At 39.4% G+C, this 20845-nt stretch overlaps 1 protein-coding gene across 2 annotated transcripts in view; it reads right to left on the bottom strand.

Annotated features, from left to right (window-relative positions):
• The window catches only part of LOC136856825 (protein argonaute-2), a 467999-nt gene that overhangs the window by 173743 nt on the left and 273411 nt on the right, over positions 1-20845 (bottom strand). For both annotated transcript variants that reach the window (XM_067134979.2, XM_067134978.2), the window contains exon 15: positions 1135-1250. In XM_067134979.2, the coding sequence (XP_066991080.2) occupies positions 1135-1250 (116 nt within the window). The remainder of the gene's footprint in view (positions 1-1134; positions 1251-20845) is intronic.

The following is a 20845-nucleotide window of genomic DNA, read 5'->3' as shown; positions in this document are numbered from 1 at the left end:
TCTAGAAAGCCAAGAGTAATGGCCGAGAGGATCCGTTGTGCTGAGCACATGACACCTCGAAATCTGTAGGCCTTCGGACTGAACAGTGGTTGCTTGGTAGGCCATGGTCCTTTGGGGTTGTTGCGCCATGGGGTTTGGTTTGGTTTTGGTCATTTATTTAATTAAAAGTGATATTTTCCTGAATGTGCGGAGTACATTCAATGTTTATATACTAGCTATCCAGCTCCTTAGCTGAACGGTCAGCACAGTGGCCTTTCGGTTCAGATGGCCCTGGGTTCGATTTTAATCTTAATTGGACCGGGCGAGTTGGCCGTGCGTGTAGAGGCGCGTGGCTGTGAGCTTGCATCCGGGAGATAGTGGGTTCGAATCCCACTATCGGCAGCCCTGAAAATGGTTTTCCGTGGTTTCCCATTTTCACACCAGGCAAATGCTGGGGCTGTACCTTAATTAAGGCCACGGCCGCTTCCTTCCAACTCCTAGGCCTTTCCTACCCCATCGTCGCCATAAGACCTATCTGTGTCGGTGCGACGTAAAGCCCCTAGCAAAAAATCTTAAATGGTTTATTTTCTTCTCTTGGCAATTTGAGTGTTTGTGCTATCCCCAACATCCCTGCAACTCGTACACTACATACAACACTAATCACCACCATAGTAAAACACAGTTCCCCGTAAATGGCAGATGCCGCCCACCCTCACTGGAAGGTCTGCCTTACAATGACTGCACCAGGCTAGCAATGAAATTAAAATACTGGCTGAAATTCCTAAGCTTATCAGAATTTCTAATGGATATCCAAAACATTAACTACTCATTTTAGCATGAGATTCCGCAAGGCGAGGAGGATTAATGAAGTTAATTGATTAGATGTTGTCGGCACTGACATTACAGTTAGGGGAAGGGATAGTGAATGATGTCATGAAGAGCAGGCCATTTAAGAACATAGGATTGTGCAAGAGGCTTAACAGTACCTGGGAAACCTGAACTGATGATTATGAAGCCGTTAGATTACCAGGTTAATTAATAAACTGTAAAATGAAGTCATCAAAATATTTGTCTCATGTTTTATTCCATATTACTGAAATATTTACCCCCATCTTCAATAATTCTAAAACATTAAGAAATAGCTGAACTACTCACAAAATGTCCCCTTCTTTAGTACGACCATCCAGACACAATATTGTCCAAGTAATTAGTTTCATCCCATGGACGAATTCAGATGGTCGCCACACACCCTTCACAGGAGTTTGATTTTTCTGAAAATAACAGCAGAATAAATTTCATAAAATACATTTACTTGCAGGGTAGATTTGAACATCCACACAAATCCAGCCATGTTTATAAATTTAAATCTCTTCTTTTGCTAGAGGTTTAATATCGGACGACCAAATCAATAACTTTTGGCGATGGAAGGATAAGAAAGGGCTAGGAATGTGAAGGTAGTAGCCATGGCCTTCAATAAGGTACAGCCCCAGCATTTGCCTCGTATTAAAATGAAAAACAGGAATGGAATTTAAACCCACAATCTCCCAAATGCAAACTCGCAACCAATTAATTAAAATAGAGATATTTCCACTTTTCAATGCGTGTATTGTGTTATCAAAAAAGAACACATACAAGGGTATGTTTCCTCTCTTAGTTGAGACATATTCAGCTCAGAAGACTATAACACATTATTTAAAAAAGATAATGGATATGTTAAAAAGTTTAGAAACATTATATGCCACAGCTGTCATCTTTCTTCTTTGCGAAAAACAACATGACTTTATAATGTTACCCTATCTTGTAACCGGATTCCAGAGGTTACACGATACACAGTTAAGAAAAGGGGGGGAATCATATTACATGGCACTTTAAAACCTTAGCACCAAAATAAAAAATCAGATGAACTGCGCCAATACAAACAAATAAACATCAGGTTGGGCAACGTGACGACTATAATGAAGGAATGTGGAGCGGGTCTGGGAAACCTACCAGGGCCATAAATATTATTTTCCAAAATAAAAATTACAAAGAAAATTCGGAACAAAATTCATCTATCCAAACAATCCAGTCGCGCTATTTCCAAAATACAAATTAGATGTACTTCGCCAAGAGCTTGCTTTGAGGTCAAGAGGTTAACTAAGGATATCTTAACATAATGCAACTTATACAATACAACCTTGAGGCTAACAGGAAACACAGGATACAAATACGATATTAAATGAAAGTTAACGCACTTTCTAAGACATCTCAGAAATTGAGTGGCGAGTCTGGACGAGCAAACTCCTATGTGAAAATACAAGTGACATTAAATGTGAATTAAGGTGGAACTGAAACCAACAGTGCTTACCCCAAGGTAGCCTATCCCAGGAGTGAGGATTTGCCAATGTGCGTCTGATCGCTGGACTGATGAGAAAACGAAAGACCACGAAATCTCGCCTCACTCTCTTAAGAAGGTAAGCCTGGCCCCAGTGTGATTACCCAGTGACCAATCAGAGCACAGGAGCTTTTCTATCGCCACCCAGATCCACCAATAAAAACTCTTTATTAAGTTGCGATGTATTCACAATATCCAAGAACATTAGCAAACCCTAATCGCGAACTTTCCATCTTTTAGAATGAGTAAAGACATGCTTCTGGAATCGACAGGGGCCAACACACCCTGTTCCAAAAGTCTGCGTCATAAAATTTCTGGAACATTACCAAATTTCACTGAACAATAATAATAATTTACAATCTAGTAGTTACTGATGTAGATAAAGGGAATACAAATTTAATATTCTACAATAATATTTTACATCACACAGTAAACATTTCTCTAAAAGAGGCATATTCCACAGATCATATCCAAGATGGTATTTTACACAACCTAGCTAATGTTTCTTTGAAAGAGATTCTCCACAGGTCTCATATCTCAATTGTTTTGTTCCTTAAATTAATGAATAATTACAGTATGTAAAACTCTGCATTGAACCATGTACTTTTACAGTAAACGGTGAAATCATAGCTGAGAAAACTCCTCTCGATTGTAAAAAGTTGTGCAATACAGATTTTAAGATCTTAAATCTTCCGTTGTTGTTAGACGTTTTTGGAGTCTATAAAGAAAGGAGAGAAATATATAACTTAATGAATGTGTTAACGTTGGTGGAATTCTGAAAGGATGTTAAATACTCATTTCTCAACAGGCTGCTTTCAAACATGTCTCAACTGGCCTTGCTGATGACTGGCTGCACGAGGCAGCTGGTCAGTTACAAGTATGGGAGGTGCAGCGAGAGAGAGGGGGAATGCTATGATAGGGGAAGTGTGCTACTGATTGGAGATTCTTATCAGTAATTTTCTTTGTACGTTTCTTTATTCATGAAGTTATTGCCAAAATTTATTCTAATATACTCACTGGCCAAAAAAAGCGAAATACTACATATTTCAGACAAATCTTTTTTTTTTTATTACTCCATTTGAAACCTGGAAGAAGTCAAATATTATAACCTTACAACAAAATGGCAATGTACACTAGTGTCCAAAAGTTAAGCATAGGTTACGAGTAAGCAGGGCACCAGGAAACAGACCACAAATCGCATGACATATGCACCTACCAACCTTACGTGTTTACTCTCTATAGGAAACGAGTGTTCCCTGCTTTGACTAGCAGCGTAACCGCAAGGTAAACACAGCCTGTGCCTGCGCCCCATATTCCCTCAGTCGTGTTTGCCCTGTTATAGTGTGCGGAGTGTAGCCTCGTGGTGAACGTGACAACATAATGGCACAACAACGCCATTTGGACCCTGTTATGCAGGGTAGAATACTCGGCCACCTAGAAGCAGGCCAGACACAGACCGAAGTCGCCGTATCCTTGAATGTGCCACAAAGTGTCATTTCCAGACTTTGGAGACAATTTTGAGACACAGAAGATGTTAGCCGTAGGCCAGTACCAGGTCAACTAAGGGTAACCACCCCACAACAGGACCGATATCTGACCGTAACCATCCAACAAAATCAGAGTGCACCTGCAAGACAGTTGTCGGTGGAGCTTGCAGCCGTCTCAGAGGTTGCCGTTTCCTGGCAAACTGTGTACCGGAGGCTCAGAACAGCAGGGCTGTTTACCCGACGTCTGGTGGTGTGCGTCCCGCTCAATCCAGCACAGGGACGGACCCGTTTCCTGTGGAGCCGTCAACACCGAAACTGGACCACGAATGAATGGAGGCATGTGCTCTTTACAGATGAATCCCGCTTCAGTTTGCAGAACGATTCCCGTCGCACTTAATTTGGAGAGAACCGTGTAGCCGATACAACCACAGAAACATTATGGAACGGGATCAGTATGGTAGTGGTGGCGTCATGGTGTGGGGCAACATCATGTTGAATGGCCGTACGGACTTGCACATCTTCATGGGTGGTCCGAGGAACACTTAACTCTTGAAGATACAGGGATGAGGTACTGAGACCACCTGTTCGACTCTTCAGAGGTGCGGTTGGTCCAGACTTCCTCTTAATGGACGATAATGTCCGACCACACCGCTCTGCTAGTGGATGAATTTCTGGCTGTGGAAGACTTTAATTGCATGGACTGGCTAGCAAGCACTGTGGATCTGAATCCTGTAGAACATGCCTGGGATGCACTGGGGAGGCAAACTGCATCCCGTCAGCCTCCACCAAGGGCTCTCCAAGACCTTCGCATTGCCCTTTCGGAGGAATGGGATCGACTGCCACAAGAGCTCTAGGACCATCTGACAGAGAGCATGCCATGTTGCTGCGAAGCATGTGTGGCCGTTAGGGGTAACCATACACCCTATTAACAGCATATTTTGTTGTGGAAGACATTGCCAAGTTTTGTTAGTTGTTGTAAAAGGTGTACCTTGGCTATCAGAACCTTTCTGACAATGTTTTTTTTTGGACAAGTTGTGTGACATATGGTGCGTGATTCAGCTGCCGTTTATTCAGCAATCTGTCTCTGACATTCCTATCAGGTGGTATGGCCTCGTTTAGTGATTATGCTTAACTTTTGGACACTCGAGTATTATAAATTACAACAAGCCGTTTGAAAACTTTTAGTTCAATAATGGAGATAATTGATCATTACTGCTGGTGTTTACACAATGATCCTGGTCGTTCAGTATTTTAATTACTTTGTTATCCCTACTTTGGTTTACTGCGGAAGCTAACTGGAACATCTTGGGGAGCACAACCAGACACAGTGAGGACATCTGCCCTTTCGCTCTGCTATTCCGCAGCTGAATACGCATGCCCGGTGTAGTACAAATCTTGCCACGCCAAAGCAGTTGATGTAGCACTCAACGAAACCTGCCGCATTATTACTGGATGTTTGAGACCTACACCTTTGGAAACAGTGTACTGTCTTGCAGGGATAGCACCTCCCAATATCTGCCGCGAAGTGGCAGCCAAGAAAGAAAAGAGAAAGATGTTGACATCTGAAGCCCACCCTTTGTTTAGATATGAGCCACCACGCCAGCGCCCTAAGTCTAGGAAAAGCTTCTTGAGAGTAACTGAAACACTTGCAAGAACAGCGCAGCAAGCAAGAATTCAAGAATGGCACACCAGGAGTCAACATACGAGTATCAGTCAATGGATGACTCCAAAAGAGGAGCTCCCTCCTGGCCATGTTACAGATTGGGTGAATTGGAGAGCACTGAATAGACTGTGCTCTGGTGTTACATGGTGCAGGGTCAACCAGAAGAAATGGGTTTTTGAAGTGGACAGTACCTTGTGTGTATGTGGAGAAGAGGAGACCACAGCCTATTTGCTGCAATGTAGTTCATGCCTATTCAGCTGCACAACAGACGACCTGGTTAAAAAGTGAAGCCAAATGCACTTGATGTCGCAAGGTTGTGGGCTCACATAGTTTAATGTGGCTCTTCGTCACTGAAGTATTTATATTATGTTTCTTCAACATATTTAATTTTAAACTTACGTATGCTTCTGACAAAATATAAATAAATAAAATTGAGATTTACTGTATGTCACCTACTTAAATAAACTTAAATTATTACTTGCATGTTCTTAGTTTGGACTCTTCCTTTATTCATCAGTTTAGGAGTTGCACTTGATAACACTGCTTGCTCTGCGGTTTAAGTTTTACTGCAGTGCTGGCTGCTTGCTAAACATGCCTTTCCTCTACTTTGGAGGCCTCTCTCTACGTCATACTGTTTCGTCAACAGCAACTTCATTTCTTATTGGTTAAGATGACGTAACTTATTCTTGTGTGACTACTTTTCTTTTTCCTCTCTCTGATTGGCTATATTATTTAATATGAATTAATTCTTTCATCTATTATTTACTGAATAACTAAACTGGATATTATTTCAAGGTTTACATTAGAATTTTTTAACATGATCTGCTCTATTTCTGTTAGATAATTTTAGTTTAGTTTCTTCCAGCCCAACTTTTTGTGGTGTTCTCCGGTGCGCCTTTCTCAAATAAAGGGCGCTTGTGTATCATTTCAACTCATCTGAATGACAAATGGACTGGAATCACCCATTACCTAACAGATATGTTCTGACTGACCTGGTATCTGTTTACACGAGATCTACAGGGCTCACAGAATTGGCTGGCGGTCTGGCAAACTGGCTGTTTCTTTACGTGGCTCTATGTGGACCACTTATTTCCAAAGAAGCAATGGACTTTTGACCAGCAGCATGTGATTTAAAACTACTAGAACCTACACTCTATTCTTCGCTAGAGGTATGTTGACCTCTACCACTTTGTACAAGTCGAGGCTAACCTACCCGCTACAGACTATGAATGGAAGTGAAAAATTCACCCTACCCTCTGTCACCAAGGACGTTGGGTAGCAACCTGTGGGGAAAAAGGAGCACGTTGCACTTCCACAACTGTGAGATGGGTTTGACAAGAGTTTGTTGAAGTATTAATCAAGCAAAGAAAATCATACAGAATTATATTAACCTTGATGGCAGGAACTTTTTAACTGATTGCTCTACAATCATTGTTTTGGCACTTTGCTGTTTGTTTTCATATTTATTCAAGGTTTAAGAGGGCTTGCCTAATATATTAGAGTATTCATTTTTAAAATTTTGCAACTGGTGTTGCCATTTGTAATTATTATATCCTCTAGTCAATGTTTCTAAATGTAACTGTATTTTTATATCCAGGTTTTGTATTTAAGCTCTTGGCTTCTACTGCAATTCTTATGGGCCTAATTTTGGCCTATTTAATTCACAGAGTTGCTGTTTACACTTTACAATGGCGACAAATGAGGGTATCCTCCTATTCAATACATCATATATTCCGTCATTAGATGGAGCAAACAAATTCAGACATGTTTCGGCTCGCTTGAGCCATCTTCAGTGAAAAAAATTAGGGGGTTGGAATAATTTACATAATATAAGTTGAAAAAATGCTAAAAAACATAACTTATATTATGTAAATTATTCCAACCCCCTAATTTTTTTCACTGAAGATGGCTCAAGCGAGCCGAAACATGTCTGAATTTGTTTGTTCCGTCTAATGACGGAATATATGATGTATTGAATAGGAGGATACCCTCATTTTTCGCCATTGTAAAGTGAAAACCGTCAATACGGAATGATTCTAATATCTTGTAATGAGTTGCTGTTTTCAATGTCAGGCCTCGGCCTTAATTACCTAATTTTTGTTCGTTAATCGGTGACCTTTGGCTCAAGTCAAAACGAAGTCGTTTAATTTAATGGTTGCAGATGTATTGTTAATAAATTTAATAAATGTCAAAGAATGGTTAAATCTATGGTTCCAAGATCACATCAAATCCTTTGATTCTACAATCCTTCACTTATTTTATGGTGGACTTTCATTCTTTACCCTTGGGCTTTTGGACCCAACCTTTTTCAAAATCCCTCTAGTAACAACCACAATAGTCCACTAACACAAATTTGGATATGTCAAAACATGGAGCTATGAACCGTTTTTTGTACACAGTTCATTTGGTAATAGTGTAGGAATACACTGTGGTTTGATTTATGATGGTATGGTTCTGGTTGCAAAAAAATTTAAAAAATATTTGTTTATAAATTATTGTCATTGTGTAATTTTATATTGTGGCTGTTATTGCTTCAATGTAGAGGTTTTAAAATTTGTATATTATGTTATATAATATCATTTTTTGTAATAACAATGAAAAAGGAAAGAAAAGTGTTGTCAGGGTGATGACATCTTAACCCTGCAGTGGTCGCACACAATTCTGTCATAGAAGGTTATGTGGCGTCTAAGAGATGCCATTTTGTTTGAGGCAATTATGCTATCCCATGTTTCGAATAATGATTTCATTCAATTTAGGGCATTTTGAAAGGTTGAATATAAATTTCTAGATCTAATTTATTGATATAAAATCAACTAACGATGGACAATAGGCAATATAATAGGAACCTAAAATGTCTCTCATATAACCAAGTGGCACAGCTCTACACCCGTCTAATCGCTAGCCCAAATCTTCTTTGTATTTCTGTGGTTATATTTTTCCTTGCAACACGTTAAGTACAGTACGCCAATTGGGGCCCTTATTTGACATATATCGGTAGATCCAGCGTCTCTTTCCTGCTGTAGTTCCTTTGAACTTGTTCAGTTTTCCCCGTTCGTGCACTCAACTATAATAGATAGCACTGTGTCAAAGAATATTTCCCAGCATTCTTTAGGTGTTTTAGCAAGCATCGCAACACCAACTTGCACACAAGGTAAATGCATGACAATGTTTTGTCAACGGGTTTGAACATTTCGGGGATTAGCTTTACACCACTCAGAAACTCCATTCCGCCCTAGGAAATAACTACTGTCATTTTCTCTTGCTTCATCACTACTGTCTGCATCTTGTTCAATGTCTGTACCTTCCCTTCTGTTTTTATAACATCGTCCTCCTCATCACTATACAATTCACCTTCATCATGGTCATCAACTTGTAGCAAACTTCGCATAATCCTTCTGTCTTCAAGGTGATCAAAGTTATATCTGCTCTTCTTTCCACTCATTTTTAGCCCTAAAAATATGAAAAATTAATATTAATTAATTAATTAATTAATTAATGTTTTAGCAAGAAACTATGAGACATTCTGAAGAATAACTGCTGCATTAATATTGAAGATAATAGTTAAAAACTGGAACTTGCTATGTAGCAGTGAAATTTGCGTGGAGTCTATCAGATGCCGTTGACATTTGTGCAACGGTAACTCACACAAGTTAGACCAGTGTACTGATGCTTTATTATGTTGATTGTGAATAATTACTTGAAAGGTAAACAGAATTTTGAGTCAGTAGCCTTGATAGTTTCCTTGCAATGACAGAAATAATCTAGTGTGGTGTCTCTCAGATGCCGTGCGACCACTCCAGGGTTAACTCTAGAACGCCCGATGGAGTCATTTTGCTGTAGCTCTTAATTTTCTGCATTAAAAAAATCTGTTCCATGACTTTTCATCATTAATGAAGAGTTCCATTACACCACCTTGTATTTTATTCTTCATTAGAAATTATGCCTGGATTTTTTGAATTTATCTTAAATGCTCATATGGAGTCATTTTGACTCCTAGAGTTTTATGCTTACAAGCAATATATTTCGCTATTTACCTCGTCTTACATAAGATGTCAATAATTGCGTAGGATGCAATACATAAACAACCAACTTGCAATATTGTTTTGTGTGACGTGACAGTAATTTGTTTCAACAATGTGTCGGAAGAATTTGAAAGTAAGAACCGTGCAGTCTAGTCTGGTCCTATTTGTGAACCATATCTGCTATGTGCAAGCGAGACTACCACGGGCTGGTGACCAGAGTACCACCAAGCGTGTATCGACCTGCCAAGTTCAGTCCCAACTTATGAATTGGGTTTTAGTTAGTCTGTTTTGAAAAGACCTCTCATTTCAATAATGCTGCACCAACGAAAATTGGAATCAGAGGAAATAGTTGCCTTATTAAATGATATTCCCGAGGATATATCTGAATGTGAGAACAGGGACCGTGATTCGGACGACGACTTTGTTTTACCGCAAATTCAGATATCAAGTTCGTCAGACAGTGATGGTGAACATGAAACAACTTTGCCAGATAGCAATACCGGCATTCACTGTAAGTATCCTCATAATTTATTTTCGCTTGTATAACTAATGTATAAAAACACTGGCAAGGCTTGTTTATAGTAACATGATGTGTCGCAGCAACTTCTTCCCAAGGCCATGGGAGGAGTCAGCAGGAGAGAAAACGCCCAAGGTTCGCAAGGGGATCTGCTTCTCGGGAGCATGTTCACCGTACTGTAACTGCTCATGCTCTACAATGTCACTGAGGTGGAGAAGACGATGAGAATCGGGTTTTGGTGGCCAGCGATGGTACAGACTCCTATGAAGCCTGGAGAGCACGTTAAAGGACATCTAGCTCAAAAGAATGTGCTGAGAGAAATATCAGGTCCTACTGGATACGCCGAACGATCAGTACTGTTCGGCAGCCCAGCAAGTGCCTGGAGGCTGATGATTGACAATTCTATTCAAAAACATATAATTAAAAGCACAGTTGGCGAAGTGAAAAGGCAGGTTGAAAGTACTAATTTTTCTCTTACTGGTGAGGAATTACAGGCTTTTATAGTGGTGATGTATGCTAAAGGGGTCCCTGGAAAGAATAGCCTGGATCTTCACACCTTGTGGGAGGAAGATTGGGGTGTGCGCTTATGCAAGAAAGCTTTATCAAGGAATAGGTTCTGTGAAATTTTACGTTTCCTTGGATTTGATGAAAAATTCAGCCGCTCTCTATTACTGCAAACTGATAAATTTGCTCTACTCTGGGCTGTGTGGAACAAATTCATTGAGAACCCAATTGCTTGCTATTGACCTGGGCCATTTATCACAGTTGACGTGCAGCTCTTTCCCAGTAAAACTAGGTGCCCATTTACTCAGTTCATTGTGACTAAACCTGATAAATATGGACAAAAATATTGGATTGCTGTAGATAAAGACAGTAAATATATAGCAAATGGTTTTCCACATGTTGGCAGGGATGACTCTCATCCTGGTGATGAGCGTGTATCAAAACATGTTATGAAGCCAATCGGTCCAAATTTGAACAAATGTCGCAACATTACTACTGACAATTATTTTACATCTGTAATGCTTGCCAAGAAGCTGAAAGAGAAAGGCAGTAGCCTTTTGGGTACAGTAAACAAAGCAAGACAGGAAATTCCAGTGAAAGTCAAAACTATTGAAAATGAACTGTACTCAACAAAAGTCTACAAAAGAATGATCTGACCCTAAGTGTATCAAGGTAAGTGAAGGAAGAATGCAGTGCTTCTGAGCACACTCCGCACAGACGTAGAGATCTCTGACAATGACAGAGAAGCCACGGCCGAAGAGTTGGCAAGCGCTAACATAATCACCCGAACAGCTGCCCAAGGGAACAGTCTGATGGTGGGATATTGACGGTACTGTCAAATCAAGGACAGCCGCAAGAAAAATAGAAAAACGTTCTTCATGCAATAAAGCAGTTTGTGCTACTTGCACTGCCAGCTGTACTAGAAAGTGCAAGAAATGCAATGGCTTCTAGTTGTGTACTGAACTGCTCAGATTTCATTCTTTTCAACAATGAAAATTAAAATGTGTAACAATGCTTACGAGTAGTGTTCGTTCCGCAGACTCTCACAAACGATATTCGTGTAACATTTTAACATTTACTGAATATATATTATTTTCAATAACATTCAATACAACTGTTTTTCATTATTTGATTGATTGCACTATTTCTTCTAATTATCCCGCATACAACAATCGACTTGGATATTGTGTCCAATGAATTTCCAAGTTCTGAAAACATGATATAAAACAGAAAAAGCTAACAATCACATTCATATAATATCAACTGCCTTAAATCAACCATGGCATCTAAATGACTTCCGTTGGGCATTATAGGAAGGTTGTAAACCCCGGGCATTCTAGTGCTAACGAGATGTCTGTTAGGATGGAAGTTAGATGTATAAGTTGTAGGAAGTAAAGGAGATATGAGATTGTATAAGTGTTTCAAGATGTATATTGTGTAAGGCAGAGAAAGTATTAAAGTTGAATGTATAAAAAAATTTTCCCTTGGAAGTTTAATGACTGAAGATTCCAAGAGGATGTATAGCTTGTGATGAGAAAGAAAGAGATTTAAAAACAATGTATACAGTAATATCCTACCAAAGTATAATTTCTTAATAAAGCATTATTTATAAAGAAGTAATCCTACCACAGAAAACACCAACCTGCAAAGATTTTCTGGCAAAAGTAACTGTATGTGATATACATTACATTTAGTGTCCTTATGTAAAAATAATACCAAATGTTTCGTATCACATACAGATTTGTCACAAGTCCATCTCATGTTTATGCTAATGGAGCTTCGTTGTTGTAAATGAGGTTTGGACTGGTTGTATGGAATGTAGGTATGGACATGACTGAGAGAAAATATTGCATGTGCTCTGTTTTGGAGGGGAGTAGGTAATCATACAGGAACACCAGAAGAACAATTAGAACAGTTGCAGTTTGTGCATGCGCCATGTCAGACAAGGTCAAAATGCCAAGATCACGTTTCTCCGTAGTCTAAGAGTAGAATCTGAGAACGTGTGTCACGCCTTTGTCTACAAGTTACAACGTGCACTTGAAGTCGATTGAGTGAATAAACGAGTTAGTTTGTGTTAAAATGGCAAGTGGCAGTGATGTTCAGAGGCAAAAATGTGTTAACAATCTCAACTCTTTCTGTTATATAAGTGGCCAGTATAAAATGGAACATGATGCTTGTTGATTAAAGGGGCCTAACAACTAGGTCATTGGCCCCTAATGGCACAAAATGACATGAAATGTAAGGACAATTAAAAATCCATAATCCTCCACTGACCAGAATCCACAACATGAGGACAAAGAATGAATGGATATGAAGTTAAAACAATCAGTGAATCCGACCCGAAATGCCCCACATTAAATGCTTACAATATAGTGATTATTTTAATCCACCTATTCAATACAAATTGGTTTTGTGTTGCTAATCTAGCAACCCCCTGTGGGTGGGGGACACAGATGAAGAATACACCCACGGTATCCTGTGCCTGTCATGAGGCGACTAAAAGTTGCTAATCTAGCAACACAAAACCAATTTGTATTGAATTGGTGGATTAAAATAATCACTATATTGTAAGCATTTATAGCAAATTTCAATACGGGTCTAATCATGAGATTAGTTACATGTAAAATGCCACACATTCCCAGAAACTAGCGTTAAACGATAGTATTACTGACCAAGAGACTGCTTCAAAAGCACTATACTGAATAAATGATGCTTGTAGTCTAAACGGGTCCAAAATCCAGGTCACTGGCCCCTCATAATGGTACTTATTGCTAGGAAAGTAGAACCATGGTATTTGTCATGTTGCAGTGCTAACGAAAAGTAGCGTAGATTTGCGGTATTCCACACATTATGGTACTACTCACAGGAAATGTAATGCGCACATGTAACAGAGACCTATGGTGTTTCGCACATTGTGTCGCTATTTACAGGCAACGCAAATCTATGGTGTTCTTCACATAAGTGGACTAACCACAGGGACTCGCACTATCCCGTGGTGTTCCTCACATAGTGAGTACTAATCGTAGGCAAGGCAGAACCATGGTGTAGCTCATATAGTGGTAAGAATCACAGCTACTGTAAAATGCATCCCGAGCACACACTGTCGCTACTAATCACAAACCTATTGTGTGCCTAACATAGTGGTTGGTACTACACGCAAGTAAAAGCGACCCATGGTATTCCCTGCGTGGTGGTATTAATTACAAGTACCATCATGGTTCTAATTTGATCATCCCTTGGTCGCCCCTTTTAGTCGCCTCATGACAGGCACAGGATACCGTGGGTGTATTCCTCATCTGTGTCCCCCACCCACAGGGCGTTGTGTGCTCGGTCCGTGAAAGGTATTTTATTTCCCTCAAGTCCGCCAGCCAGCCAGTTAAGACCCCCCTATCTGCCACCTGGGACATGCCACATTGGAGTATACCTTTCGCCCTCCTACGCCGGCGTAGTAGGTTTGTGGAATATAAAATTAAAGGCCAGAAGCAAAATATTATGCCATTTTTAAAAAGCCTGTACTTGGCATATTTTAACATGAAGTTAGGTGATCAGGACAAGAATTTCGCACCCCATATTGTAAGACGTGTGTAGAAAACCTGTGGCAATGGGACAATGGGTTGTTGCTGTCAATGCCATTCGAAATCCCAATGGATTGGCGGATACAAAGAAACTATTGTTACCTTCTCTGTTTTGATTTTATTGTTTTAACTTTTGACAATTTAGCTTTTAACATTAATCCTTGTATTTGCTATCATGTGTTTTGTATTTCAACTAGTCATAGTTTAACATTTGTCTTGTAGATGCTATCATGTGTTATATATTACTATTCGATAAGTTGCATTTTGCTCAATGCAGTGACTGCAATTCCTCATACATCGGGCAAACAGGACGCAGTTTCACCACTAGATATTCAGAGCACATCAACGCTATAAGATACAATAGGTTTTCAGCAATAGGTCAACACATCTCTGACTCCAACCACAAGTTTACTGACATTGAACACGATTTAGAGATCCTTCAAATAGCCAAAAAAGGGCCTCTCATGAACATAATCGAAAATTGTTTCATCCATTTCGATCAATACTTTAATCCTAACTTCAATTTAAATGAAATCTCTGATAAGCCTAATATCCTTTACGATTTCTTAATTAACTTGTTTAAGAATATCAGATTTCTTAACACTAGTGCTATCTTTCAAGCCATGTGCAATCCGCATCCCCATCACTTATCCCCAAATACAGTCCTCTTAGCAAACTTGAAATATATGACTTCATCTCCATTCTGAAATTAGTCGTCAATAATAACATTTTCACTTTTGACAAAACTATTTATCAACAAGACGGATTAGCAATGGGTTCACCCGCCTCTAGTATCTTAGCGGAGATTTATTTAGATTATCTGGAACACTCTAAAATCAACAACTTTCCCAGCATTCTTCTATGGGCGAGATACGTGGATGACACATTTGTAATTATGAATGAAGAAATTAAGAACGCGGCCTCTACCCTTCACGATCTTAACAGCATCGATCCCCACATTAAATTTACACGCGAGTCTGAAACAAACAGGTTAATCAATTTTCTAGATTTGACCATTCATAGACACCCTTTCTCTTTATCTTACAAATCTTCAGGAAACCCACACAAACTGCAACTACCATTCGTCAAGACTCCACACATCCCCAAGCACCACCGCCTTCACAATACCCAAGTCAAAGAAAGACTTCAACAACGAACTCAATACTTTTCGTGCAATCGCCCACTACCTCACTATCTCATCCCTCTGCCCCACCACAGCCCTACTCCTCAGCTTTAGCTCCTCCTTTCCCCGTTCACTTCCCCTCCCCTCACTCTCCCTTCCCTTCCGCTACTCGGCTTCCATTATTGCTCTCTTCATTACCCCAGCTCCTCTCCTTTCAACATCTATGCCATCACTAGGGAGCGGATTTTTATGTAATTACATTTTTTTTTTTTGCGTAAGTTTTAACGCAAGTTACAAAGTTCATTATTCCTATTGTGCATCCCCAAGTGTAAAAACTGAATCTTATTTCACATAAAAACACATATTTTCACTTTTTTTAAATGCAAATACATATTTTAAGAAAATCTATAATAAGCACATAAATCGGCAATATTTGTTGATCAATAAAATTTAAAATGCTTCTGCGTTATAAAACAATGCTCATATTTTCATTTTACGATTACGGTATTTTTTTTAAACAGTGTATTTAACATAATGTATCTGAATGTTTCGGCTATTTATGGACTTCCCTCTGTAAGTTCTAAAACTTGCTGGTCACTGGCTACGTCGTTACATTTAGACAGCGATTTGATTTGCTGCACAAGATGTTTCTTTGCATGATGTCATTCCAACTCTTTATGAATCAGCCCTCTCGGGTTTTGTTTATAGAATATCAGCGAAAGGCAATCACGGAGGGATAAGGTGACGTAATTCCGTTACGACATGGGAGACTCGGAAGAATATTGCCCCACCATTAGGTAGTGAAATTTCATAATCATCACTCCTAAGAGTAAGGTTAGCTGTTCGGGTCCATATCTCATTCCCGTGGTCGTGTGATTTTGTATGGATTTATAAGAAATATTTCCTTCAGTGTCCGCTGCTATTCTTTTTATTGAAACAGTGATTCACCGTAAATGCGTGTGTTGTAACCTGCAAAATAATGCCAAAAGAGAAGTCGAGTACAAGATCGCGTCTTCAACAATATGTAGTGGAATTTAAAAGCATTTTCACTACCGATGGAAAAGTATTTATTTTGCCAACCATGTGGTAAAACAGTATGTGAAGATCAACGTTCTCAAGTAATCCAGCATTTGTCTGGAAATAAGCATACTGCGGCTGCTTCGCGTGTGCGTTCGCGACAATTACTAATAGCTGAACCAGCTACTTCAAATGCAGACCCATCTAAATATTCCCAGTATTATTTAGATGTGTGCAGAGCATTTGTTTGCGCCGACATTCCTCTTAGTAAAATAAATAATCCGGGACTGAGAAATTTCCTAACAAAGTACATTAATTTTGAGCCTCCAGACGAATCCACATTAAGGAAAAACTATCTCCCAAAATGTTACGAAGAAACTTTACAGAGAATTCGGGCAGTACCGGTATGTGATAGCGAAAAACTGTGGGTGAGCATTGACGAAACCACTGATTCAAGTGGCAGAAAAGCAGGAAATATTGTAGTTGGTGTGTTGAAGAATGACAAAACGGCTTGTGAACATTCTTATTTGTTAGCGTGTAAAGAAATGCTTGCTGCAAACCATGTCGCTGTAGCTAGGTTATTCAATGAAGTCATGCACTTACTTTGGCCAAAAGGTATAAAATACGACCATGTATTGCTTTTCCTTACTGACAGTGCAGCTTACATGAAAAAGGCAGCCGAAGGCCTTTCTGTGAGCTTTCCGAAAATGATACACGTAGCTTGCGTTGTTCATGCTCTATACAGGTTATGTGAAACTGTGCGGGCTCAGTATCCTCAAGTGGATAAATTACTGTCTAATGGCAAAAAAGTCTTCGTAAAAAGCACCCTCAAGAATCGATCTCTTTAAAGAGAAAAACCCGGATCTTGCGCTTCCTCCTCTGCCTATTGTTACGCGGTGGGGTACCTGGCTTAGCGCTGTGGTACACTACGCAGACAATTTCAAAAGTTTTGCATCCGTTGTGAACGTGCTAGATAAAAACGACGCGTCGTCAATTGAGATTCTTCAAGAGATACTAAAAGACAGCTCTTTGAAAAATGATTTGGCGTTTATATCTGCCAATCTAAGCTTCTTGTGTGAACTATAGACATACTTGAAAAATCCACTAACCTGTTGTCCGAAACAGTGAAGGAAGTGCGTGCTGTTGAAAATAAATTAGATTCACTACCGGCTTCACAGGTACAGGAACTGTTAAAAGGTCAAATATCAAAATTTGTTCAGGAAAAACAGAGGATTTCAAACAATGTGCCAAATTTCTAATGTATTAGAGGGTGCTCATGTTGGCGAAATTGATGGCGTTATTGTTGGTGACATTCCTCTCTTTAACTATGCTCGTCTGACTTCCTGTGATGTGGAGCGATCGTTTTTGCAGTGTAAGGCGTTCTTTAGAGATAATCGGCATGCATTTGTGATGGACAATTTGGAGATGACCTTTGTTGTTCATTGAAATTCTGAGACTACTTCTAGCAACTAATATTCCAGCGTGTGATGGGTGAGTACGAACTGGTACTATTTTTTCAAAGATGATAGGTTGCTTTTGCCATATTTAAACAAAACATTACGTTTAAAAAAATAACCATTCATAATATCTACTCTGGCATATCAAAAATTAATATACCATACAGCACGTTTCCATACACAGACATCATTTTGCCTTAAGGAGCACGTTTGATAGCACCATATTCTAATACAAAACATTATACTTATTTACTTCTTGAGTTATGTGATGTTTGAAGGAAAATAATTTCAATTTTTTTATCACATATTTTAAAGTTTTTCAGCACATAAAAATCCGCTCCCTAGCCATCACGCTACTCAAGGTGAGTTCACCTCCTTTCCCTTATATTTCTTTTGGCTATGTACATTTATATCACGCCTAATTTGGCTTTCAATCTTTTCGTCAGGTCTCCACGTTTCCATACTGAACTGGGAATCATGACGTTAATTCAAATTATGATCTTCATAAGGCCACATTGTTGGCTTCAAAACCACCTGAATTAAGCCTGTTAATTACCGCAACTTAAGAGAACAAGATTATTCTTTGCACTGATAACATATGAGGCCTTATGATTTATGCACTTCAAGCTGGACTATTCTCTTGTTTATCAAGACTCAACAACTGGGATACCTTCTCAAAAATGTTATGTTTTACAGTCAGACACCACATCATTTCAACTGGTTACAATCTAACAGTGACTTTATAGGTGCTGTCATATGTTTTAGATGGTTATATGCACCATATCCTCATCATTTTAGAGTTACATTTAAAATTTGCCTTAGTTGGTGCATTTAAATGTTGTATATAGATACACCTTATGTTCTACAAACCTCAAGCTGGACTACTTTCTCATGTATCATACCCTAACTATTGTTACCTTCTCTGTTTTAACTTTTGACAATTTAGCTATCAACATTAATCCTTGTATTTGCTGTCATGTGTTTTATATTTCAACTAGTCATAGTTTAACATTTGTCCTGTAGGTGCTATCATGTGTTATATATTACTATTCGATAAGTTGCATTTTGCTCAATTGATTTGTTGGCTGATGATGACGCGCAATGAGCGTCGAAACTAGTACCAACCTTCTCTAGACGTTATGTGATATATGTTCACGTCAATAAACATCAGTGGCGTATACTGAGGGCTACCAAGGCTATCAGTGAAGCCCAAACCTCAAATGGGAGCGATGGAAATCTAAAGCACATTATATTGTAAGCATCTGACACATTGTTCCATTTGCAAACCTTGAAAGGAATGAGAAAACACGTTGCACATATTTCTGAGAACAAGGCTTCAGAGACTGATATTGCAGCCCAGACTCTCGCCCCTTCCCATTGACTCGCCTCACGCGGCTTGCTCCTGTCTGGCTACAGGCACGGGGACCGGCGGAGGATAGCTGTGCTAGGCTTCGGTCCGTCAGATCGCCACTGCTAACTATCACCATGCGTTACTCATCGTATATACTTCCTAACACCTCATCCTTCTGTCTTAAATATATAGATAACGGAGTGCTGATATTTCACTCCCGTTTACTTCTACATCCTTGTACGAAGACACTGCAGGGCTGCTGTTATAGGAGTAATATAGTTTTCTTTGTATTGGTAGATCTACTAAAGTGAAACGCAATCTTTCAGGTTTAGTGTTCTCTTTTGTTGGTTGGAATCGAACCCGTGATCATGGGTCTGACACCACAACTGAACTTCCGAGGAAGATAATTAACCATTGAACGATGGGTACGACTGCTGTAAAAGTCAACATTGTTATTTAACGATTATGATGATGATGTTAATAATAATAATAATAATAATAATAATAATAATAATAATAATAATAATGGTGCATGGCATCTACACATCTTAAAAACCCAGTTGCCAAGCCAGGGGAATTAACAGTATGAGGGGGTTGATTCTGAAAATTGAACCGGGACCGTCGGGCCAAAGGCAAGCATTCTATCCATTTAGCCTCAAAGCTGGAAATCAATTTGCTAAACCTTAGGCTACCAATTCGATCGATCAGGTGTTGAGTATTGACGGTGGCAGAAGCCAGGGCAGTAGCTTGTGAAGCAGCCTTGACAACACAGCAGGCAGCTCCGTTGGCTGTAGCTCAGAATGCTTAAGGCTTGATGTTCCCTAAACCAACTATCGAAAAGGGGTAGCCTAAGTCTAGCGGTAGTCCACGTCTTGATACCAGCATACGCCACTGATAAACATTCATGGTATTGAAAAGGTGGACCTTTAACATTTTCATTTTACTGTAATCCCAGTTCAATATGGAACAAAATGAAGTTTCTAAATTTTCATTTTACTGTAATCCCAGTTCAATACGGAACAAAATGAAGTTTCTAACTTTCTCTTGGTGAGTGTCGTGAGAATGCCTTGTTTTTGTGTTGGAAGGCAATATCATGTCTACATTTCAGTTTTAATCTCTGACAAACAGGACAACACTTTTCTTTTTTGACATTTGAGATGTATCCCCACAGAAAAGGTAACATAGTTCACAGATATATCCTGGGTTAAGTTGGTAGTGCCCTTTCATCTTGTAGATTTTACAGTGACAGCCATGAATCACCAGAAAGTTTGCTAAATGCCAGAGCTCTTGATTTGTGCCTGTCATGCATGGGCTGTTGAACACAAATCCAGCCAAATATCCTTTCATTTTTTCTTTCTTGTAGTCTTTTCCAGCAAAATGTAGCAGTCGTCCGGTCAAATTTCAATTGTAAATCTTAAATTAGGAATGTCTTCACGCAAAAGAAAAAGGAGGATTAGATAGTTTTATTTTGTTGGCAATGTTGAAGACGATACATATAAAATTATAATTTTGAGAAATGAAGTTGTTGATAGTAACGTTTACTTTTTTTTTTCCTGCTTTACGTCGCACCGACACAGATAGGTCTTATGGTGACGATGGGACAGGAAAGGCCTTGCAATAGGAAGGAAGCAGCTGTGGCCTTAATTAAGGTACAGCCCCAACATTCGCTTGGTGTGAGAATGGGAAACCAAGGAAAACCATCTTCAGGGCTACCGACAGTGGAATTCGAACCCACTATCTCCCGGATGCGAGATCACAGCTGCGCGCTCCTAACCA

The sequence above is a fragment of the Anabrus simplex genome, chromosome 1, assembly GCF_040414725.1.
Source record: "Anabrus simplex isolate iqAnaSimp1 chromosome 1, ASM4041472v1, whole genome shotgun sequence".
NCBI classification, from domain to species: domain Eukaryota; kingdom Metazoa; phylum Arthropoda; class Insecta; order Orthoptera; family Tettigoniidae; genus Anabrus; species Anabrus simplex.
This window is presented reverse-complemented; position numbering and strand designations above follow the sequence as displayed.